General features: G+C 39.5%; 1 protein-coding gene across 4 annotated transcripts in view; it reads right to left on the reverse strand.

Moving 5' to 3' along the window:
• The window catches only part of LOC149084792 (xaa-Pro aminopeptidase 1-like), a 537,471-nt gene that overhangs the window by 165,714 nt on the left and 345,420 nt on the right, over window positions 1-26,337 (reverse strand). For all 4 annotated transcript variants that reach the window (XM_089232535.1, XM_089232536.1, XM_089232537.1 and 1 more), the window contains one exon: window positions 23,074-23,134. In XM_089232535.1, the coding sequence (XP_089088661.1) occupies window positions 23,074-23,134 (61 nt within the window). The remainder of the gene's footprint in view (window positions 1-23,073; window positions 23,135-26,337) is intronic.

The raw sequence follows: 26,337 nt of genomic DNA on the forward strand, positions 1-26,337 counted from the left end.
TATTTGTTTCATGATTCGTATAAATACAGATTGTGTTTGTCGAACGTTCACATTCCTTTTCACCTCACTCATTTTACGAGTTCAGTTCTCCGATGTTGTAGCACAGTGGTGCTAGCTTTTCACTAATCAGATTAAATGTAACGAAACTTCATCTAGCCTTAAGCTTGGAAACGTATCCAGTGATGTTTTTCTAAATTTGCATTTGTCTCTCGGCAGGTCTGAATTGCTTTTATTAGTAATTTCATATATGAGCGGCGACTTGGTTCTTCTAATGCTAGCTAGGTGACGACGGAAAGGTCTCTACACCTAGAGTTTCTGGTCCTGGTCTAGTTGGTATTGCCAACCACGTACAATGGATGGATCGACTGTGGCTGTTCTCAACGTCTGCCTCATCGCAGCCTGATTGCCAACCTCCTACAATCCCAGCCCTTTGGCACTCTCTGGGCTGACATCTGATGATTGTTTCACCTACGGACTTACGTCACCTGCACGGTCAGATTCTCTTCTCGGTTCCGATGTTGTGCCAGTTCTAGACATTGCCTCTTGAAATGTGGTGATAGGTCCCCAGTGCGCTTCATCCCCTTTGGGGCTAATGTGAATTGGCCTCTGTTGGGTCTACTACTCAGAAGACGTCCACTTCAAATTGGACTTGGGAAGTCGTGTGGAAACGCTGACTTTCCTCTAGTCGCATGCCAAAGTTTCGGACCACATTCATATAAGTGCAATATGTAAAAAAAATCGCTGTGATACATATAAATTTTTTTATTTAACGTTATACTAAATTTTTAATATTGTTCTTAAGTAAATTTTGTAACAGTGTTTATTTTTCTTGTGCTTGAATAAATGTCTTGATTTGAATTCTGGCGTTAAGTCGTTTCCTTTTGCTGTCAAAGAACTTGAAAGTTAAAAGTAGAATCTGGGAGTGCACAAAACAGGTTGCAATGTATTTGTATCACTTTCTGTTTACAATGTAAGCTTCCCCAATATTCTGAAACACTTTACTCAAATGACCCGCAACGTTACTGTGTGGAGATGGTTGTCAATTTAAATTAATCCGAGAACTTGAAATGCGAATTTAACTAAATCATCAACAATCCAATCAATCATCGATTAAAAACTGTAAAATACATACGATATAACTATTCAATTTCAGAATACGCATTAGCATGGGTTTTAAAGAATTGATGATCAGAACCATCATTGATTGATGATTACACCCATTTTCCACCACTTTATCGGTTTATAATAGAATTTCAGTTTTATGTGAATATTATGAGGATGGCAAAAGGCATCTCTGTCCCAAAGACATTGTGAATCATCATTACCTTCAAAAAACATTTCAAGTTAACAGAAATTGAAAAATATAGCACATAAAGGTATTTTCTATCAATATGTTAATTTATTCAAAAAATAATAATTTTTGATTGTCTTGGGCAGGGCCGTTTTTAGAGCATCATGGGCCCCAGGGCCAAGCGATTTTTCTGAGATCCCATCAGTCAAATTCTCAAATTTTAACGGGTTCTCATTTTTGAGGCCTGTGTTCTCTTGAGGCCCCCGGGCCATGCCCAGGTGGCTCCATGCATTAAGACGGCACTGGTCTTGGGGCGCACATGGGACCTGTATACTCCCTCCTGCATAGGTTTGCTACATTTTACTGTAGTAAAAATCTTACCACTACTACAAAAATAGGTTGAAGAACGAGTCATCGCTAAAATCAAATAGATTCGAAAAAAACGGGAAACTCTACTTCAAAAGGGGGACGTATGGTCAGGCAAAAATTTATGCAAATATTATGGCCTGTACAGAGAAATGAGTCACATACTTTGAGCAACACCAAACATTTCTGACTTCCGGCGTTCCTGAAAAAATCTCAAACCCCTATACTCATGACAATTTGAGATGGTTACAATTTTGGAGAAGGTAAGTATGCAACTCATATTTATATAGTAGGGTAGGAATTTATAGCTAGGTAGGGCCTCAGAAAACTGTTTTGCCGGTTGGGGGAAGTCTATGATGTTGTTGAGACAGTTCTGGGCTTAATTTATGGAAATTCAGTGAAATCTCAACACAAAAACTGAGAATTGACACGAGTTCTTATTCACAATTAACTTAATTGCTCTGCTTTTGTGTCATACTCAGGGCTGCAACTACAAATGAAAATTTACCCTGTTGCTTAGGGGATCTTTATCTACTGTGGTCCAGACCTCCTCCTCCAGCTCCCTTAGCTGCAGCCCTGGTCAATCTTTCAATAAAGCTCTTCAACTGTGTTCAATCAACTGATCTTAGCATTTTAGGATTTCTATCGGATGGTTGAGGCTGGGAAAAAAATTCACATGAAAAAAAAAGTAAGATATATTTTTTTGTGGTGCCTCTTTTCTCCTGGTGTCCTAAGCATGTGCTTATTTTGCTTAATGGTTAATCCGGCCCTGTATGTTACTGCCAAAGCCAGATTTATTGTACTTTATGAGCCATTTCGGTAGTGAATGAGCTGAACGATAATTCTTAACCAATTTATTACGGACTAATATTTACATCTCATTCCTGGCATGTTGTCATTCCCTTGAAGTGTTGCCACCTTCTTACACCATAATACTGCTTATTTTCTGGTGTTGCCAGATACATAAAAATTCTCCCACACTCAATTAAGAGATGATTAATGATACACAACCAAAAGTTATACAAAAGAATCAACATTTGGTAATGAACAGTCACAAGTTCAATCTTTGAACTGGTTTTCTGGAGCGTGTTCAGTTGAGTAGTCTGAGCTGGAGAATAGATAGTTCTTGTTGAATCGAGGAGTTGCATTTGAAGTTTGCTCTGTTTCAGTAGAAGCATCTACCATAGATGAAGTCTTGTGTTGGCAAATTGCAGGAATCTCTCGTTGACTTACATGATCACTAAAAGTCACAGATTTCTTTTGAGGGAAGTGTTTCATAGGAACAGATAGTCGAATAGGAGTTGGAGAAGACGGTCGATTGACATCACACCGTCGAAGCTGTTCAAAATGTCTCTTGATAATGTATCCATCATCTAGTTCAACTAGGTAATGAACACGACCCAATCGTTGAACAACAGTTCCATACTTTCATAGGCTTGAATGAGTGTAATTCCTTGACTGTACTCTATCTCCTTCCTTGAAAAATTTGTCAAAGGCTGTGTTGCATTGTTCTTGTATGACTCAGGAGTTGTAGGTTCGAGGAGATCTAGCTTTGTTCTGAGATTCTCTCCCAACAATAATTCTGCTGGTGTCTTTCCACATGAAAGAGGTGTAGCTCTGTACAGAAACAGTAGTTTACATAATTTTTCGTGAAGTGTTCCTCGTTCAAATTCCATGCATTTCAGTTTTGTCTTCAGGGTTTGGCAATAACGTTCTGCTTGTCCATTTGTTGAGGGATGACCAGGAGCTATCATTCGTTGTCAAATACCATTTCGTTTGCAGAAATCCATGAATCCTTGTGATTTGAAAATTGAAGCATTATCACTAATGAGAATTTCTGGCAGTCCATGTCGACTGAATATTTCTTGCAGGAAATTAATTGTAATAGCAGAATCTGGAGCTTTCTTCATGTAGTAGATTTCTGGCCATTTAGACTTTGCATCGATGACAAGTAAGAAAAAATGTCCCATGAAGAGTCCTGCATAGTCCATGTGAACACATTGCCAATTTCTTGTTGAACTTTCCCAATTGTGCACTGGAGTTTTCTGGGGGATTTTCTTGACGTCACAACAGTTCTTACAAATTTTCACAAGACTTTCTGTGTCAGAGTCAATATTCTTCCAATAGCAGTAATTTCGAGCAAGTGCTTTCATCTTCACTATTCCACAATGAGTTGAGTGTAGTTCTTGAAAGATAGTCGGTTGAAGTGTCTTAGATATTATTACACGCTGTCCACGAAGTAGAATTCCTTCTTGTAATGTTATTTCTGGGTCATATAAAGTTCCTTCCATCACATTTTTCTTTAGTTCACGAAGATCATCATCCAATTCTTTTTCTTTCCAGATTTCTTCAGAAGTAATTGTGTCTGTGGATATATGTCTGATCACTGATGCTTGCAGGATATACTCATCATCAACAGTGTTGACTTGTACTTCTGTCAATGGTAAGAGACTTCTCGACAAATAGTCTAAATTTGCATGCTCGGATGATTTTCGATGTTTGATGTCATAGTCGAAGTTGGAAAGGAAATGTGCATACCGCAACATTCTTGTAGCTGACAATGCTGGAAGTTTGTCCACTACCAGTGTGAATTTTCGACTGAAGATGTAATCATAGAACTTTCTGCATGCCAAATATACAGTTGTAGCTTCTTGATCGAGCTGGCTGTAATTTTTCCTAGGCAGCTGTTAGTGATCTTGAAGCGAATGCAATAGGATGTTCACTTCCATCAGACATAATATGCGATAATATTCTGGATAGACCATGAGGACTAGCATCAGTAGCCAAAGTCACTGGAAGTTCTGGAGTAAACGGTATGAGGACTTGGTCACTAGCAATTTCAGACTTCATTTTTATCCTTGCTGCTTCACAATCAGCTGTCCAGTTGAACGGAATACTTTTCTTGAGAAGATTATTTAGTGGGTGAAGTAAACTTGATGCACTCTTGATGAATTTCGAGTAATACATAACTAACCCCCAAAAATTGTCTCAATTCGTCAACATTTTTTGGTCTGGGTGCTTCTTGAATAGCTTGAATCTTAGCTGGAAATTTGTTCAGTCCTTTGGAAGTTATCACATGTCCAAGGTATTCTACACTTTTTTCAAAAAATTTACATTTGTTGATATTTACATGCAAATTATATTTTCGTAATTTATCTAGTACGTTCAGCAAGTGTGTTGTGCATTGCTCATAAGTCCTGCCTTGTATAATTAAGTCATCAAAATATACAGTTACTCCATCTAAATCTTGAACAAACTGATCCATAAAGGAATGAAATTTGTTGGGTGCTGTTTTAAGACCAAAAAACAATAGTTTTGCCAAATAGGTACCTCGATGTGTAGAGATCGTTTGAACTTTTGCACTGCTTCATCGACTGCTAAATGCAAGTATGCTTTATGGATGTCCAAGGTGCAGAAATATAATCCACCACATAGCTTGTTGAATATGTCTTTGATCTTGGGTATTGGGTGTCTGGCATCATGAAGTTGATTGTTTACAGTCACCTTGTAATTAGCACAAAGTCTTACAGAACCATCAGTTTTATTACAATGACAAGTGGAGCTCCCCATTCTGAATGATCCACTTTTTCTATGATCCCTTGATCACACAAGTTATCCAGTTCTTTTTCAACTTTTTCACGCAAAGCATATGGTACTGGACGTGGTTTAACAAACACTGGTTTGGCATCTTTCTGCAATTTCAGGGAGCATGTATAATCTGGAATCTTGCCCACTGTTTGTTCAAAAACGTCAGAGTATTTATTGACAATACTAGGAACAGATCTTTTTACAGCACACACAGGTATATTCTTGACACTTGAGGTATCATGAATGCAGGGCTCCCACTCAAAAAATGAGAAAAAGTAGGGAAACACAGGAATAAAAAGTAGGATGGGGGAGGGTAACCCCCTTAGACAACATAATCATAGCATAATAAAAAAAAAATCCCTAAAAATATTTTTTTTTTGCAAAAAAAAAAAAAAATTTTTAATAATTAAAATTTGTTTTTTAATTAACTTTTTTTTCCCCTACCACTATTTCAGTCAAGCTAAAGCAAAATGACAGAAATGACTTGGTTACAAAACAAATTTTTGGCCAAAACAGTGCACTAGCAACCACAGATAATTCTTTGCTGTCTCTCGTCATATATATTACATTCTTTTTTGGAGCCTTCCAAAGTGAAGAGCTTGTCAACTCTCTTCAACAAGGCACAGCAAATTTCGAAGACATACATTTTTTAAGAATGACGCACCTTCGAGACCACTTTCGAAAGCACAATGCAAAATGTGTAAATTACAAGATCCGACGTGTATAAGGCAAGATGAACCAAATAGTTTTACTGTGTTGCTCATCATTTTTTAAATTTTTCTGTTTTGTTCACATTTTACTGTTCAATGCCAGTGTAATCATTTTTGACAAATTGTTATGCAAATGCCTAAAAATTGTTTCGTGTCGAGATTTAGGTACGAATGGTCTAGCTATACCTGTTGACATGTCGCAATAAATATTTGTATCAGCTAGAGGAAATGGTATCAATTTTAATTTTAGAGAAGTGTTTCTTTTTAGGTAATTGTGGATTTCAGGATCGGTTGATTGAATTTTAGCAAATTCTCTGAAATCTAAATCTGGTGTGATGAAACTGAATCTACCTTAATGTGACTTAATGCATCAGCTACAACATTGTTGGTTCCCTTTTTATATCTTATATCAGTTGAAAACTGAGATATGAAATCAAGTTGGCGAAATTGTCTTGGACGAGCATTTTTGTGGTTTTTGTTTGAAAGCAAAAGTTAATGGATTTTGATCTGTAAAAATTGAAAAATTTCTGCCTTCTAACATGTAACGAAATTTTCTTATGGTAGTATAAATTGCAAATAATTCTCTATCATAGGTTGACCATTTCTTTTGGGTGTCTGATAATTTTTGAGAAAGAAATGCTATTGGTACTCATGCGTGGTCAGTATATTGCATTAATGTGTCACCAACAGCGTTATCAGAGGCGTTCACTGTGATACAAAGTTGTGCACCTGGCTTTGGATGCTGTAGCAAAGTGGCTTGAGCCAATGCTTGTTTTGCATCGTGAAAAGCAGTTTCAGCCTCAGGGTTCCACTGTAGTTTATCGCAGGGGTGTCGGAAATGTTTCGAACCTGTGGGTGCTCGTCTTGAGCTTTATATTGGAAATTACGATTTCTCAATCAATTCCCGGGTGCTCAGACCCGAGCCACAAATTACTTTGGATGCTCGAGCACCCACAGCACCCCCGGCTCCGACACCACTGGTTTATCAGCTTGATTGCATGATTTTGTTAGTTTTGATTTATTTTTATTTTGTCGACCTTGAAGAAATTTAACTAATGGAGATAATATTTCCGCTGCTTTAGGCACGAATCTCCTATAGAAATTAAATAGGCCTAAAAATCTGCGTAATTGTGTTACAGTTTCTGGACGAGGAAAATCTTGTATTACTTTAACGTGATCTGAAAGTGGTTTAATTCCGTTCTCTGAAACGTTAAAGCCTAAGAAATTAATGTTAGAAACACCAAAGATGCATTTTGATGGTTTAAGACTTGAACCATAACGATTTAGCCTATCGAAAAGTTCGCGCAGGTGTTTGAGATGTTCTTCCTCTGATTCTGAAGCAATCAGAATATCATCCAGAAATGCATAGGCAAAAGGCAAACCGTGAATAACTTCATCAATGAATCATTGAAATGTTGCGGCTGCATTGCATAGCCCAAATTGCATTCTTGTACTTTCGTACAGGCCAAAAGGAGTAGCTATGGCTGTTTTATGAATATCATCTGAATGAATGGGTATTTGATGATATGCTTTAATCAAGTCAACATGAGAAAATATTTTTTTTCCATGCAGTTCTGCAGTGAAATCCATAATATTAGACACACTATGCCTGTCTTTCACTGTTTGCGCATTTAGTGCACGATAATCACCGACTGGTCTCCAGTCTGTGCAATCTTTTTTTGGTACAAGATGTAGCGTAGAAGCGTAAGGACTTTTTGAAGGGCGCATATGGCCTAAATTAATCATTTGCTGGAATTCATCTTTTGCGGCACGTAAACGATCTGGTGCAAGTCGTCGTGGTTTTGCAAACACCAGTTGACCGATTGTTTCGATATGATGCACAATGTTATGCTTTATTTCTACATTTGCACGTGGTGGTTTTGTTATCTCAGGAAATTCTTTAAGTAACTGATGATATTGAGTGTTGCCTGTAATCAGCTTGATTGAGTGAATTGATGCTGATTGAATTTTTGCTATAGCTGATAAATTGGTAACCGAATCAAATATTTTTCTTAATTTTAGATCAGGAGTAAGACCGAAATTGAAAAAAAAATCTGCGCCTATTATTGGTGTGGACACATTTGCTACTAAAAATGGCCATTGGAATTTTCTTCGTAAATTCAAATCAATTGTGAGAAGTTTTTGTTGATATACATTAATGTTAGATGTATCGAAAATTAGGCCTTCGGCCTAGAGTTTCAATATGACCTGATAACTTCCTAATTTCGGCAATTAAAAAATTTTCCAAAGAACTTACCATTTGAGAGGATGCAGAGGGAATGCTACTGGCTATCGGTGCAACATTGTACTGATTCACTTCCATCACACGATCGGCTACTTCGGCTCGTTCATCCAAGGAAAGTGGCACAACGGCAACCAAGATGGATTGTACGTGAGAAGGAAGGCGTTGCACAAACAACGGATCTAGAAGTTCATCTGGAACTTTGTGTGGCTCCGAAAGGCATTTCATGGAGCGCAGTAACTCAGATGGTCGTCTGTCACCTAGCTCTTCACCAGCCAGTAATTTCCTGATTTCTTGTGTGGAACTGTCACTCGTTCTTTTTATCAGTTCGGATTTTAGATGTTGAAATGGATCTTCGTCTGTTGGGTTTAGAATGACAACGTGAGCGAGTCCTGCAATTTCTGGAGGTAGAGCAGAAACAAAGTAACTAAATTTGGTTAAGGAATTTGTAATTTCCTTAAGCACACCTAGTTTGGTTTCATATGGTGGAGGCGAGTTTCAAAGGATGGGTCATTACTGTTATAGGCCGGGATCTTTACAGCTGTAGCTTCCATGGTTTTTCTTCTTTTTCTTTTTACTGGTGAAGGAGCTGTTCCGTGAGAGACAGGGGCGTAGCCAGAAATTTCGTTCATGGGGGGGGACCACTTTCATTTCGGGGGGGGGGACCAAAGTGACAGAACAATGGATTTGGCTATCTTTTTCCCTTTTTTCGGTCATTTTCTCACATTTCTTGGGGGGGGGGGACCAGACCCCCCCCCCTCGCTACGCCCTTGGTGAGAGAAGAGAGAGGTCAGGGGAACTTCTTCTTTTGGTGGGTGGCTCGTCCCCTGCTTCTTTTTTTCTTTACATCTGTTTGGATGGAGGTATCGGGTTTCGTTCCGGTTAGCAATGGAAGACTTTAAGTACTCCATGAAGAATATTTTCTTTGTGCGTTTTCAAAGACGGGTCACCATAAATATAGTGTAAGGATTCACTATATTGTACATGTTGATTTAAATACTTTATTATATAAATTTATTACTATTAAAATTACTATTGGTTAAACTTTACTATTTACATCACAGTCGAGTATGAACACATCCCGACATTCCAAAGTCTCGACTCTCTCTGTTTGTAGTACACATATACATATATAAGTATACGCTCACAGCATTCACAGCAACAATCATGGAAGACTAATGCCATCTGCTGGGCTATTGGCTGCTATACAATAATATCGCTACAACACAAATTTTGTCGATAGGATTTGGTAAAAAGTAGGACAAAAACTAGAAAGTAGGACAAAACGGAGAAAGTAGGACATTTTACCAAAAAGTAGGAAAAGTAGGACAAGTGGGAGCCCTGTGAATGTCATTTATGTTGATATCCAATTTACGCATCCAATTTCGACCAAGGATAGATTCTCTCTTCAAATTGGCAAGGTATAATTCTTCTTTACTGGATTTAGCATTGTAGCATAGTCACTTTAACGTATCCGATGGGTTTAAAAATTTCACCCACTTATGTTCATGATGTTCACACGACTACCAGAGTCACATTCAAAACAACAATTTTTCCCATTTAATTGAATGACTGCAAATATTCTATCATCTTTTTCAGCAGTGTTAGTGCATATATCAACAATTTGGCTTACTTGAAAGTGATCTGGATTTTCCACATATTGAACACTATTTCCTTCAGATCTGATTTTATTTTTCTGTTTCAGAAGCTCTGTAATACTTACTCTACTGATATGACCTTTTTTGAAGCAAATCTGGCATGAGAGCTTGTGTTTCACTCGACAGTTTTGAGTCTGGTGGATGCTTTTTCCGCAATGGAGATACATTTTCTAACCCGATGCCTCTTAAATTGAGGTTTCGACTTGCCGATCTGTCGCGTCGATGCGGAGTCGATTTCTGTCGCGAACTCCCGCTGTTATTACATTGCGCAATTTTATTCACGCTGGAACCATAATTACTCTTGTAGAGTTCTTTATTTTCCGATTTTTTCGAAGCTTCAATCGCTAATGCGACTTCGAGTGTTTCGTCAAACGTCAGTTCAGCTTGTTGTAGAATTCTTTCGTGGATTTCGGCATCTTGTAATCCTCGTATAAATTGAGCACGTAGCATGAGGTTGATGACAGATTTTGAGCACTCAGCATTTTCACAACTAGATTTGAATTCGGCGGTTTTCGAAAGTTCTTTTAATGTAGCGATATAATTCGAAATCGGCTCACCTGGGTGTTGTGTGCGGCAAAGAAACTTGAGTTGCTCCATCAGGATGTTTACCCTTTTGCAGAGATGATCTTTCAAGATTTTCAGCAGGTCATCGTACGTCTTCGATGAAGGGAGATCCTGTGAAGTTAGACTGGAAAGCAGGTGATAGTACTTAGATCCGAGACAGTTGATTAGCACAATTTTCTTGGCTTCTGCAACGTCTGCTGTTGAATCCGTGAGTCCTTTGAGCTGGAAGTAGTTTTCGAGTCTTTGTACATATTCCCCGAAACTTTCGTTAGCTTTGTCGTAGCATTCAAACGAGATCGATTGTGATTGGAGAAGCGTTTTCACATTGACGTCAGTTGAAGGTGCTGGATGAGTTTCGTTTAGCTTCGAGACCAAATTACTTAAAATGGTTACTAAATCGTCGATGTCTGCCATTTCCGATTTTTTTTTTCACTCATCGCCAACTTTATTGTACTTTATGAGCCGTTTCGGTAGTGAATCATGAGCTGAACGATAATTCTTAACTAATTTATTACGGACTAATATTTACATCTCATTCCCTTGAAGTGTTGCCACCTTCATACAGCATAATACTGCTTATTTTCTGGTGTTGCCAGATACATAACACCAGATGTGTGGCCAATCCATAATGGGGCCAACCACTTCCCAAAATGGCCAAAAGTTTTGATCAAAAAGTGAATTACAAAAATGATTCACACTTTAGCTGGCCATTTTGCGAAGTGGCCAGAGATTCCTGACCAGAGCTTGATGTGCTGATGTAAGACGGTCCGGTAAGAGCCAAATCTATTTTTTTTAATAGTCATCATGTGATACATGTCTATATAAAGCAGCTGTATTGGATTAGCTCGATGTGACAAGAGAGAAAAAAGTGAACTTTGAAAGAAAAAACTAAAATAATTATATAAACATAGTTTCTCTGAAAAATTTTGGAGAAAAAAAATTACTACATCACGACTGCGGTTTGATGGGTTGCCATAACTAATGTGAACATAATTATCACAAAAAAATATGTAAACTTGACAATGATTCTGAATCATGTCTTTTGTTATTAGACTTTGGCCAGGAATCACCGGCCACTTCGTGAACTGGCCGACAGACCAGACATGACCCAGGCTCTGTCCCTCCCGGGATATAAGCCTTTTACCCTAGCAGGTTGGGTCGCATTGGGGAAACTGGCCGGCTCAGACATTGGCTGGGTCAATATTTAACAAAATTGGCAAATTGAAGTGACTGGCACTGGCACGAATTGGCCAATTTCAGGCTTTGGCAGTAACATATACATAATGTTTTAGAATTTTTGAATTTCAAAAATCCATACGACACCACATACTGTCACTCTTTTGAGCCATATCTTAACAGAAACGCTCAGAAAACATGGGGGGGGGGGAACAGACAGGGCCTGATGTCATAATACCAGAAACAAGAACGGGCTTCATCACATATCACATGGGGGCCAAACATGTATTTTGGTTTGGCCATGGGACCCATATCCTGCAGCAGTGCCCCCCTTAGGCTGGAATCTTTGGAGAGCCCCAAGTCAGATTTTTCATGGGCTCTCTATAGTAAATTTATAGTGTGAAAAACAAAAAAATGATGAGAATCATCCCGGGCTGGAGCCCCGTCAGTCCCACCTAATAATCAGGGGTTTTCAACGTAAAGTTTTTTGCGGAATCCTTGATAGTTATAAGTAGAGCCCGAATTATGTGCATATGAATTTGCATATTTTGGCCTTTTTTAGCATTAATGCATATAAATACATAAAATCAAAGAATTTTCATTATAAATGCATATTTTGGAAGGTTTATTTAAGATCACTAATTTTATTTTATAGTTTTTCAAATAAATATTGTTCATAATATTTTCAAAATATCGGTTTTTTTCCTGCAGGTGAAATTTAGTGAATTAATACATATTGTTACAATCTATTGGCGATAGATGGTATGATTTGTTCGATGGCTCTCAGAAATATTGAAATCTGTTGATACTGGTTTTGGTTTAGCGGAAATGCGTGCCAATGGCGGAGAACTGGCGGAGTGTTGGAGAACATTCCAGAAGGTTACGCAAATCCAGACAGTGGGGCCACAAACCTGGTACTATGAAATAGAAATTTTTGGAATGTTCTTTTTCTCGAAGTTTCAACCAGAGCTATATAAATAGTGAGGGGATTACAAGAGGGAGTATGCCAGATTCTAGATTGGAGATTTCGATGAAAAGTCAGTTGCAATTTAACTTTGCGAGAAAGCTGTTAGCTCTCTGATTATCTTGTAAATACGTTAAAATTGCTGTTCTGTAAATAAATCTGTTGAATTACGATATCTCGCCAACCTTGGCGGTGACTTGGTGACCGAAACATGTAGTACCGCCAAGGCAGTTCGTTCGTCGTCAGTCAAGATCTGTACTCACGGAGACTGGGTTGTATATGGTGTATGTGCTAAGCACCATGCAATATTTTTTGTTTCACTTTACTATTAATTAAAGTAGTAATTGAGTATGAAGCACTCTGTATTACTTTGCAAACTCCGTTATTTACTCTGCTACACCTTGCGTCTGTAGAAATCACAAGAGGTTATTGGCTCCAGGTCACGTTGTCACTGCGCGGTAACCAGCAGTGAAACCAAAATGGCTCCGATCGACGTTAGGCTCCAGATCGACAGATTGTAGTGTCAAAAGGACTGGAAAATGTCGACGACTCTACTGCTGTAGATGCATGAACTTTTGGATTTTGTAACGAGAGAGAAAGTTCCTCCGAGAGAAAAGGAAAACTCGTCGCTCGCCGAGGCAGAGGAGTTTCGTCAATCCAAAAAGGACTTCGACGTAGATGATGCTAAAGCACTGTTGCTTATGACTCAGAGCCTGGATGAAACGAACTTTGACTTCGTAAAAAACGTGCACAACAGCCAGAGAAGCGTAGGAAAAGCTGCTAGCGATCTACGACAAGTCATCGTCGCATCGACTAGACTGACTGTGGGCGGAGTTTTTTCACCTAGAGTGGAGCGAGAAAGAAACTGTCGCGTCTTTCGCTGCCAAAATATATTCATCAAAACAAACGTCGAGCTTCGCTGCATTTTAAAATGTGAGGTTCCCAGCGCGATGTTGCTGTTTCGTATTGCGTCAACACTACCGAGGGAGTACCTGGCCTTCAAGACGGTATGGGATGGTGTACCGCTGAATGAACGGTCAATCGAGCTCTTAACAGAACGGTTGTGCAGATTTGAACAACAAAGCAAGTTACAACGGGGTTCAGACGGCTCGGCGTTACGCGCGGAGAAAATGGATTCCTTTCCCGGCGAAAAGAAACTCGTATCGAAAAGGGAAGACGAGAAATGGAAACAAAAACAGAAAAATCACGGGAAAACTGGATCTACCGCGAAAATAACGTGTTTCCTGTGCGGAAAAATCGGTCACAAGAAAATTGACTGCCCTTATCGAAAAATCGACGAAAGTTCACCGTCGTCGCCGAATTCGGGCTCCGCGATGTCGTGTATGTTACTACAAGCGGCCGATAGCTGGATTGCGGACTCGGGAGCATCACACCACACGACACCGAATAGCGATGTATTCGTGAATTTCGAGAAATTCGAACTTCCGGAAGTTGTCAATGCTGCTAGTGGGGAGAAGCTTCTTGCCTATGGATGCGGTCGGATAAACGTAAAAACTAAAGTCAACGGTAAGTGGAATCGCAACTTTCTCACTGATGTCTGGTACGTTCCCGATTTGAAATATCAGCTCTTCTCCGTAACGCATGCTCTCGAGAAAAATCTGTGTGTGATTTTTGTGAACAAGTAATGCTACGTAAAAAGAAACAGCGTGACTGTTGCAGTCGGGAAAAAATCGAATAATGGTTTGTTCGTCATGAACATGGTTATTGAGAAACCAAAAGTGTCTGTACCAGTACTCGTTTCAAGTTCGAGTGACACTCTCCAGTTGATGCACGAGAAATTGGTGCATCAAAATAAAAAACACTGTGAAATATTTCTCAAGAAGAAGGGAATTTCCGTGTCTGCTGGTGACACTCAATTTTGTGTTGGGTGTGTGTATGGGAAGTCCCATAGAAAATCATTCAAGTCTCGAATGATTAGAGCAACACAACCAGGTGAACAAATCAATGCTGATGTTGTAGGACCCATGGAAGAAGTCTCTGTTGGTGGTTCTCATTTCATGCTGATTATGAAAGATGACTACACCAAGTTTCGTCGTGTCTTCTTCTTGAAAGCTAAAAGTGAAGTGGCTTCTTGCATCGAGACTTTTCTCAACCAAATTAAAACAACAGGTCATGTTGTGAAGCAATTTCTGCATGATTCCGGAACAGAATTTGTAAATAATGCAGTGAAGAAAATTCTTAATGATCGTGGTATTGAGACGCGTGTCCATGGTTGAAACACCTGAGCAAAATGAGGCGGCTGAACATGAAAATCGTAGTTGTGGAAGCAGCCAGGGCCATGGTTCATCATAAGCAACTTCCTAAGAAGCTGTGGGCAGAGGCATGCAATACTGCTGTATTCGTTCTCAACCACACAGGTCCGACTCCAGTAGATGGTAAAACACCGCATGAGCTGTGGTATGGTAAGCCAGACAATTTCGATTTCAAAGGTCTACGAGTGTTTGGTACTAGGTGTTATACTCATCAACCAAAACAAAGGCGTCGAAAGTGGGACAGAAAGTCTGTGGAAGGACTGTTTGTTGGTTACCAGGCTCGCGATGGATATCGTATGTACATACCATGTAAAAATGCTGTCGAATTAACCTGTAACATTATTTTCTGTAAAGAATCATCATTCAAACCAGAAACTGTGGATTTCATCGAAAATTGTGATGAGTGTAGTGATGAAGATGATAACATCCAAGTGTCCCTGAGGACTGATAATGAACACCAAGAAAAACCAGAAATTTCCGAAAGGCGGTATCCTCTTTGAAAACGAAGACCACCTCCTTTTCTTACAGAAAATTATGTGCTGTTGGTCAGTACCTTGACTGGTGTTAGCACTCCTAGCAGTTATAGTGAAGCTGTAAGTTCGCCTGAAGCGAAAATGTGGCATCATGCCATGGAGGAAGAAATGAGGTCTCACAAAGAGAATCAAACATGGGAACTGACAGAACTTCCTACCTGTAAAAGAGTTCTTGACAACAAGTGGGTGTACCGAATCAAAACAAAAGCAGACAGATCTCTTGACAAGATGAAAGCTAGGCTTGTCACAAGAGGTTTTGCGCAAAGAAAAGGTCAAGATTATGATGACTTGTTTTCACCCGTTGCTCGTTTTGATACCATGCATACTGTTCTCAGTGTTGCGGCTTCACATAAATTGTATCTTCATCAATTTGATGTGAAAACAGCTTTCCTGTATGGATTTCTTGATGAGGAAATTTATATGCGACAACCAGAGGGATATGATGATGGCTCTGGTCGAGTGTGTCGTCTTATACGTTCGCTTTATGGACTAAAGCAAGCTCCTCGATGCTGGAATCGTCAATTCGTGCAATTTATCACCAAGTTGAATTTTCAACAATCTCAGGCTGATCCATGTCTGTTTACTAGAAAGACTGAGGAAGAGGTGCTCATCATCGCTCTCTATGTTGATGACGGACTGGTAGCTGGATCAAGAAAGTTGGAGATAGACAAGCTGATCGCTGATCTGAAGCAAAAGTTCAAGATAACTGATGGTCCACTAGACTCGTTCTTGCGTGTCCAAGTTCAACAGAAAGACAATAGGGACATTTTCATATCTCAAGGCCTGTATGCTGAGAAAATTTTGCATCGTTTTGGTATGGAGCAAGCTAAGCCAGTAGCTACTCCATGTGAAACCCACTAAAGCTCAGGAGGGAGCTGATCCTGTCGATGTTCCCTATAGAGAAGAAGTTGGGTGCTTACAGTATCTAGCTATGGCTACTCGCCCGGATATAGCCTTTGCTGTAACTTTTGTCTCTTAAGCTTTGGGCAAACCAACAAAAGATGACTGGATTTGTGTGAAAAGGATTTACCTTCATGGTACCACTGATTTGGGCCTGATCAAGCTTCTGTGTTTACAGTGATGCAGATCATGCTGGTGATCAGAAAACTCGAAGGTCAACTTCTGGAATGGTTCCTTTGAATTCTGATACTGCTATCACCTGGTGGTCAAGACTTCAACACAGTGTAGCCATCTCCTCGACGGAAGCCGAGTATGTAGCCACAAGTGAAGCTGCTAATGAGCTGGTGTGGTTGAAGCTGTTATTCAAAGAACTTATCGGATTCTGTGACATTCCAGTTCTCTATGTGGACAACCAAAGTGTTATAAAGCTGGTGCAAAATCCACAATTTCATCGTAGATCAAAGCATATTGACGTTCGATTTCATTCAGTGCGTGAAAAATTAGAAAATAATGTAATGTCTGTGATGTATGTACCGTCCCGAGATCAAAGGGCTGATATCATGACAAAGCCATTGTCAAGAGTAATTTTTAATTGTATTCGCAAAAATATTGGGCTTCATATCGGGAGGGAGTGTTGAATTACGATATCTCGCCAACATTGGCGGTGGCTTGGCGACCGAAACATGTAGTACCGCCAAGGCAATTCGTTCATCGTCAGTTGAGATCTGTAGTGCCCGAGTGGCATGGTGGTAAGATGCTCATCTACCATCGTGAAGGTTGTTGTCAGGGTCCCGGGTTCGAACTCAAGGGAGGATATCGATAAGATATTTTCCCTAACAAACTCGAGGCGACCACCGATAGACAGCGCCTTCGCTTCCAGCCCATCTCACTAATGGCAGTAAATTGCAATATAGCGATATGCAGTGCCGTCTTAACGCATGGGCCCACCCGGGCACGGCCCGGGGGCCTCAAGAGATGAGGGGCCTCACAAAAATTATACCCGGGTAAAATTTTCTAGGATTTACCTATCACAAGGGCCTCCGAAAAACCACTTGGCCCGGGGGCCCATGATACTCTTAAGACGGCCCTGGCGATATGGCCAGAGTTGGTGTTTGGTGAAGTAGAAGTAGTAGTTGAGATCTGTACTCGCGGAGACTGGGTTGTGTATGGTGTATGTGCTGAGCGTCATGTAATATTTTTTGTTTCACTTTACTATTAATTAAAGTAGTAATTGAGTATGAAGCACTCTGTATTACTTTGCAAACTCCGTTATTTACTCTGCTACACCTTGCGGCTGTAGAAATCGCAAGAAAATCTGTGTTTGTCTGTCGAACCGCTTCTTGTTATTTCGATCTCGAAGTCTTGTGAAAAATTATCCAGAACAATTTGGTGTCACAGGTGGGATAATTCAAGACTTGCATGAAGACGAGAAGAATGGACAAGGATGAAATGCGAGAACAGCTGAACCAACTGATGTCTGTGATGGGCCAGATGAAATTGGGTATTGTGGAAGAGATTAACAAATCTACGGCCACTGTCAACATCTTCATCGCCGCCGTAAATGATAAGATAGAGGCCACCACCTCTAAGGACGATGTCACCACCTCTATCACTAAAGTTAAGGAGGATGTCATCAACTCCATCGCTGAAGTCAAGGATGATGTCGCCACTGTTGAGCAAGACATCGCCTCCGCCCTAGCCGGTGTGAAGGAATATATTGCCTCTGTTGAAATTAGAGTGGATGGAATGATCGAGACTGTGAAAAAGGAACTCACCCAGGAAATGAACACTGTCACGGAATGAGTGATTGGGGTAGATGAAAAGCTCTAGAAGAAAGAGTTAGAAAAGAAAACTCAAGAGCCTACATTCTCCATGGACCCTCACCAGGTCCTGCCAGCCATAGTTGATGTCAGTCGGCCTAACATCAAGCCCTCGACGTATAAAACGGGAGGACATCGTGGTGGATCTACAGGACCTAGTTCAAGATGATCGCCTCAGCGAACGGATGGGACTGTGTACTCGAGGCCTTCCACCTAGCCGCCACTCTCTGAGGTGAAGCTGCCGAAGTTTTTCAGACGCCGCAGAGGACTGATCCAGCTATGAAGCTCTAACGAACGCACTCGAGCTGAGGTTTGGAGAAAATTACCTCAAGGACTTCCACAGGCTGCAACTGAAGATCTGGCAGCAGAAAGCGAATGAGACATTACAAGAACTGCCATGGACATCGAAAGACTTTCGCAGCTGGCCTATCACGATTGCTCGCTGGACATCAAGGACGGATTGACCCTACAAGCCTTCGTTGATTCCGTCAAGGACCCCCACACCCAGCAGGCGATGCATCTGGGCGAGTACAAGGACGTGAAAAGTGCCCTCGTCTATGCCACGAAGTTTGAAGCAGCCCACCAAGCTTCGAGATGAGGGCAACAAGTGGTCTGTAGTGCTGTTGCGGAGGATGTCTGCATCATCAGAGAGTTCAAAGAACTCCTGAAGAGTGCAAGGAACGACCGAGAAAATCGGAGAGACAAGCCTTTGGTTTGCTGGATGTGCAATGAGGAGGGCCACCTATGAAGATCATGTCCAATGACAGTTACCAAGAAAGGGGACACCTCTCGAAGCTCTGACTCGTTAAACTAAAGATCGGCCATCTCGCGGGGCAGAGGTCGCTGCAAGGAGGAGATGCCCCCACCAAGTGTCTACCATATATCACAGCTGAGCAGCGGAGATCATGGAATGTACGTAGAAGGCGAAATTGACGGATTTCCTTGCCAGATGGTCAGACACCAGAGCCAATGTGAGCACCGTTGGAACCAATGTGGCTCAAAAATTCCAAGAACGACTCCTATACGTGGCACCTTCACTGACGTTACATACCGTTAAAGGGGACAAGATGACCATGCATGGGAAGATGGAAGCCTCCTTGAAATTCGCTGTGGTCTCTTATTGTCACCGTCTTCATGGCTGACATTCAAGACCCATGCATTATCGGATTGGACTTTCTCAGAAAATATGGGATCTCCCTTGATTTGAAGAATAACCAGCTGCACATGCCAAAAGAGCATGTCGCCCTCTTCGGGTACAATAGGAAAGAGATCCGTCCCCGAAAATATTGGCTGTTCGGGACTTCACGATTCCACCGAGAATGGAAAGCATCATCCATGGCACAGCCGGGACGACCCGAGAGTTTCAGCTCGGACTGGTGGATTTTCAAAACAAGAATGACTTGTTGATTGCTGCTGCTCTGGTGGTTTCATCGAAGGATGTCATCCCTGTCAGACTAGTCAATATTAGCGACAAGCCGAAGGAGATTCAAAAGGGCAAAGGGATCGCTAAGTGTCCCCCCGTCACATGTATGGTTCATGACTCCTCGAAAAATCAACCAGAGGACTCCTGAAGTTTGTTCAAGAACCTGATAGAAGACACCCAGCTGGATCCTGACCAGAGAAGAAATGCTCAGTTGATAATCGAAAAATTCAGAGATGTTTTCTCTACATCATCAGCTGATGTTGGCCGCACCAGCTTGATGCAACATCACATCAACACCGCCGACCATTCACCAATTAAACAACATCATAAAAGACTTCCGTTTGCCAAGCAAGAAGAAGGTAACTGCTACAGAAAATGCAAGTCAATAACATCATCGAGTCATCAACGAGTCCATGGGCATCGCCGATTGTACCGGTGAGTAAGAAAGATGGTTATACTCGATTTTGTGTTGACTATAGAAGATTGAACTATGTCACCAAGAAAGACAGTTATCCATTGCCAAGGATCGACGACACTCTTGACACACTTTCTGGACAGCAGTGGTTCGCTACCCTGGACCTGAAGAGTGAATATTGGCAAGTGGAAATACACCCGGACGATCGAGAAAAGACAGCCTTCATGACTGGACAAGGACTGTGACAGTTCTAGGTGATGCCATTCAGCCTGTGCAATGCCCCATTTACTTTCAAATAACTAATGGAGACCATTTTGCGTGGACTGTCTTACGAATCGTGTGTCATGTACTTGGACGACATAATCATTGTGGGGAGGCCATTCTCGGAACATCTAGAGAATTTGAGCAAGGTCCTTCAGAAGCTGAGAGATGCCAACTTGAAATTGCGCTTGACAAAGTGCCGTCTATTTAGAAACGAAGACACCTACTTGGGTCACATCATCTCCCGAGAAGGAATAAGGACAGATCCTGAAAAGACCAAAGCCGTGGAAGACTGGAAGTGACTAGAGAATGTGCACAAGCTTCGGAGCTTCCTGGGACTTTGCACATATTACCAAAAATTCGTCCAAGGCTTCTCCAAAATAGCAAGACCCCTCCACCATCTCACTGAAGCCAAGCAAAAAATCCTGTGGACTGACGAGTGCAAAAGGGCTTTTTTACGTCTCTGAAACAAGCCCTAACATTAGCTCCAATATTGGCATTCCCATGAGCGGAGAGAAATTTATCCTAGACACGGATGCAAGTAACAACAGGATTGGAGCTGTTCTATCACAAGAAGTGGACGGCAAAGAACATGTCAATGCCTACTTCAGCAAGAGTTTGTCCAAGCCCGAAAGGAATTATTGCGTCACGAGGAAAAAGCTGCTCGCAATCGTGAAAGCTGTCAAGCATTTCGATCACTATCTCTACGGTTGGAAATTTCTCCTTTGCACGGGTCAAGCCTCCTTGAGCTGGCTATTGAACTTCAAGAATCCTGAGGGTCAAGTCGCTCGATGAATACAACGGTTGCAGGAATATGACACGGAGATCCAGCATCATAAAGGAGCCTCACACGGAAATGCAGACGCTCTATCGAGAAGGCTGTGTACACAAAACTGTCGTCATTGCCTCAAGGCAGAGAAGTACGAGCCAGTGAAACCTCTAGTGAGACAGATAACATCTCAAGTCTCAAATGACGATCCTTGGAGTGACGAGAACACCCAAAAAGCTCAACTAGAAGACCCAGACATACGACCAATAATGGACTTGAAGGAATCTGCAGAAACAAATCAACTTGGCAAAACGTCGCCTCTTCCAGTCTGACGACTAAAATATACTGGGTGCTATGAGACTCTCTGGAGATGAGAGATGGCGTGCTGTACCGCAAATGGGAGTCTGAGGACGGGAAAACGTTCTGATGGCAACTCATCCTACCAAGAGCTCATGGGAAAGAGGTATTGAAGGAGGTGCACGGAAGCCCAACCGGTGGACATTTCGGCATCACAGAGATGCTCCAGAAGATCCGTGAACGGTTCTATTGGGACAAGTCCAGGACAGATGTGAAAAAATGGTGCAAGAATTGCAACGACTGCGCTGCTCTCAAAGGACCTTCGATGCACACCCGAGCCTGCCTCCAATGTTACAACGCCGGTGCGCCATTTGAGAGAATCGCCCTGGACATCCTCGGCCCATTACCCAGAATCCACATTGGTTACAAGTACATACTGGTGGCCATGGAATTTTACCAAGTGGCCGGAAGCATATCCAGTTCCTGATCACGAAGCAGTGACGCTGGCTGAAGTTCTGGTGAGAAATTGGGTATCTTGATTTGAGTCCTAGACATCAAAGAACCCAGACTTGCACAATCAAAGGCTAGTTCCCTAACCGTTGGACTGCCAGGCGACAAGTCTTTATGCATTTCATCTGTCTGGGAACACAGCAGTGAGTTTTCTGGGTTATTTTACTGGTGCAATTTATATGCCAGAGGCGACGAAACTGTCTCGCATGGAACTCTGAGATAAAACCCCAGAAACCATGCAGTCGATTCACTAATGACTCAAAGATTTGAGCATTTTTAAGTTCACATCGATATTCTGTAGAACTTGACTTACTCTTAAATTTGTCATTTTTGTATTGATTTAGTATTTATCATATTTGTTGGGAATGATAATGATTTGTTTTATTAATGCATGGGGCCTCCCCGGATACAACCCGAGGACCTCATAACAAGTAGATCTGTTTACAATTTGCGAGAGTTATTATGCAAATCGGTAGGCAGGAATTTTTTGCTGGTAGAGAAGGGCCCCATCAAAAAAATCAGTTTGACAAAGGACCCCCACGATGCTGTTAAAATGACTCAAACTAACTTTATAGAAATCGCATGAAATCTCATTCCAAAAACTCAGCATTAACGTTATCTCTTGTTTGTATTATCATCAGTTTTTCTATATTTGTGCCATTCTTTTGATGAATATCTTCAACTATAGGACATCAATCGAATCAATATCAATCTAAAATTTTAGGAGTTTCTGAAAGATGTTTGATGCTGGAAAAAAATTGCACATAAAAACATTTTTAAAACTTTTGTGGTGCCCCTTTCCTCTTGATGCCCTAAGCACATGCTTATTTTGCTTAATAGTTTATCCAGGTCTGTTGTGCATGAGAAAGTACTTGAGCACAAAATGAATGTCGAGCAAGGCTTAACAAAGAAAAAAAAGAGTCTGATGTCATGACCAAACCACTGATGAAGTCAAGACTATTGATTTTGTGCTGTCAGGTAGGACTTTTTCAAAATACAAACAAAACAATTAACAAGGGAAAGTGCTGAAGTTAATTCAAACTATGTCAAATGTTTATGGTTTGTTAAATTCATAATAGATTGCGCCACACTGTTATTCCTTGTTTTCCTCCTTATTTCTTCCACTTTTACATGTGGTTATAGTCTAATGTTAGTCATTAACGTATATAGCTCTAAATTTTCCTAAAATTTCTTACGAAGTCCACAATCATGATTAAACTTGATATATCTTGTAATGAACTTCATGTTAGAATTTCAAGTTGAACAATAGATTATCTGGCTTTTTATTTCTTTTGAATGTAATACATACTCACTTTTTCATACTGAGATGGTGTTCCAAAAAAACATGTTCGAGTAACATCGGTTGTGCCATCTCTGAAAAGAAAATAAATCAGTATATAAAAACTCTGTACCTAAAATAATAAATTGAACAACCACAAATTGTTTGGTAATTTGCAAAACGCTTAGGCAAAGAAAACATGTTAAATAAAAAAATAAAGATACGATTTTTAAACATTGTAAAAATTGAAAAACTTGAGAGCAATGAATTAACAAAAATCATTTAATGTCTTTTATGTTAATAATGGATGCAAAGTAACTGTTGGTCCACTTTCGAAAGAAGAGTCTAAGGTAGCCGGCAACAAAAACATAAGTAAGGCATTCGACGATTTTTTGGCATCTGTTTTTAACAAGGAAATTACTGTTTCAAGTAGAGGTGACCCATGGGTTTTGACGAGGAAATCAATATAATTACAGAAAGAAAAATTAAAATTATTCAGTATACTGATGTATTGAATTTTCTACAAAATTATAAATTTCAGTTCAATCACATTCATCCTGAAATTTATTTCTATAATTTTCAGGATGAATGTGATTGAAATATATTCAATAATTTGATAATATTTTATCCACCATGAATTTTATTGTTCAAAATCATTCCAGATACAGAAACATTATTTCAAGGAAGAAGGTTGATAAACCATGGGTTACTGGTCAAATCTGCAATTTAGTTAAGACGAAAGAACAACTTTACATAAAAACCAGAAAATATCTGTATGGCCTTTCTATAAAAACAGCTTATAGAAACAAATTCAAGAATCAAGTCTGAAATAAAGCAATCTAAAAAACAGTACTACTCTTTTAAGTTCTCTGAATGTCATAACAACACTGAGCATTGGAAATTTATTAATAGAATACTGGGCACTGAGAACAAAGAGAATGTACTTCCAGAAAATGTTGAACCTCTGATTCATGCCAATCAATTTAACTCGTATTTCAATGATATTGGAAGAAATACTGTAGTTTCTATAGGTGACTATAAACAATACACATACATAGTTTTCAAAATTCAATATTTCTTTCTTCAACTAAAATTACTGAAATAAAGAAAATTATAAACAAACTGAAAAACTTTGCATCTTCCATCAATGCAACAAACTCAAAAGTTTTAAAGCCTTTTTCTGACAATATCATTCAGATGTTCACTGATCTAGTAAATAACTGTTTTCACAGTTAGGAGTTAGCCCAAATGCTTTCATATGCATTCGACATCATAATAAAAGTTTAAAATTCAAAATATTGAAGTAGAGCAGAGAAGAGTGATTAGAACATTAGTGGGCATGCAGGGCTTGAGCTATGGTGTGCTGCCACACAGGGCGATGCTCTAGAAGGGGTTCCAAATCCAAGGTGAAAAAAAATATTATTTATTGAACCAAAAAAATAGATTTCTCTGTAAAAACTAAATTAATATAACATTTTCACAAGAATAATAAATACTTCAACTGCATTTCACATGTTATAGAATACAGTGAAACCCTGTTTATACGCCTCTCATTTATATGACATTTTGCTTTTGTCATGTTCATTTCTATACACTTAAATGATAAAATACTTCATGTATGTGATGCACAACTTTTGATGTTTTCCGCTTTGACTCATGCCCAAAATATTTGGTAAATGACGTTATATCTATCCATCAAATCCACATAATATTTTATGTATTGTAAAAAGACGTCACTGAAATAGTTTTTCATGCATATTGTCAATGCAAAAGCCATAAACAAAAGGGTGTGATTGTTGGAAGTTATGAAAATAAACATTGAGCCGGCTACGACCATTACAGAGCTTATTTTGCATGACAATGTGTTACCTTTTTCTGAGGATTCAACAGATGCAGAGAGAGACATAAAGAAATGGATGTCAATTGTTTCAAATGCAACACTATATGTCTGTTCAGAATTTTATGATTGTTAAGAAAAATTTTTCATATCTTGTTTTTTCCCCAAAATTCTATAACTCTGCCTAATCATCTCCTTAACAATACGTCATTATTAGCCTAAAAAAATTAAAACACTACCTGTTTTCAATAATATTAGAGTTTTTTAGGATGAATTTCCCACCTATAATTTCTTTTTCCTTACTACATTTGGACCTACTTTACATTTTAAATTAACTTTCTCATTTTTTTTCTACAATCAGATTAGCACCACATGCCTGCTGCCACCATGACCTATCAAGTTATATTGTGTTTAGTTTTTTTTACTTTCTGTTCACACATGTGTTAATTTTATCTTTTTATTTATTTATTTTTTTGCTTACATGATTCATACCAAATTGTAATTTGTGATTGCCAGTAAGGGCCATTTGACTCCTTGGTAATTTTTTTCCTCTTCCCCTTTTCTATGTCCTTAGAGGGTAGAAAAGTGCATTAAAATCATATGGGAGGGTACAGCTCTGTTGATAGGAAACATGTAGGCCATAGTATATATTGGTTTTTGCCAAAAAAACTGGATTTAATGCTGCTTTTCTTAAATATAGAAATCAATCAGCAAGAATTAACGAAGAGACATTTTTAAGCGTTAATTTTTTTAAAATCCTGAAAAGAATAGTATAAGAGTACTGTACTCAAGATTTAAGCAACATATAATTTGATGCCATTTATAGTTTTTTCAGTAGTTTATAATTTGATTAAACACAGTTTTGTGGGTATTTATCTCAATATTATATTTGTATTAAGTATGATTTTTAAGTCGCAAAATTTGAAATGCAATTAAAACCACTGAATTATTGTAATATTTTCTATGAATTATAAGGGGAAGGCATTTCAAAGAAGTTTCAGTTATGTTATTCACACTTATTTGTACATTTTGACTCGACCTCTTGAATGTCGTATAAACAGGGTTATACCGGGGCCTTCGTGATTTTTCCCTTCTTACCGGGCCTGCTCCAAGGGTTTGTGACATCACACAAGGGATCTGACTGTCCTTTCACTTCGCACAAGTACACACAAAACATTCGAATCGCAATTTTTAATACCTTGTAAAAACCTGCCAAAAAAGAAAAATAAACCGAAGAAAATATTTAATATTTGCTAATTTCCCCCTTTGTCAAGATGTGCATTTAATTTTTAGAATTTAATTTTTTTAAATTGTGCAATAAATTATAAATTTGAGGTTCTATTTCAAAAACCACTTAAACCAACTTTTCAAAATTTAGTTCCTACTAATGACTGACCAATTAAATCTGTAATTCAAAGATTCCTATAAATGCATCATTCAAAATAAATTTCTAACAAAATA

This window comes from Pholcus phalangioides, unplaced genomic scaffold (assembly GCF_987345545.1).
Source record: "Pholcus phalangioides strain wild (caught in Gottingen) unplaced genomic scaffold, Ppha-v1.0 ptg000007l_1, whole genome shotgun sequence".
NCBI classification, from domain to species: Eukaryota; Metazoa; Arthropoda; class Arachnida; order Araneae; family Pholcidae; genus Pholcus; species Pholcus phalangioides.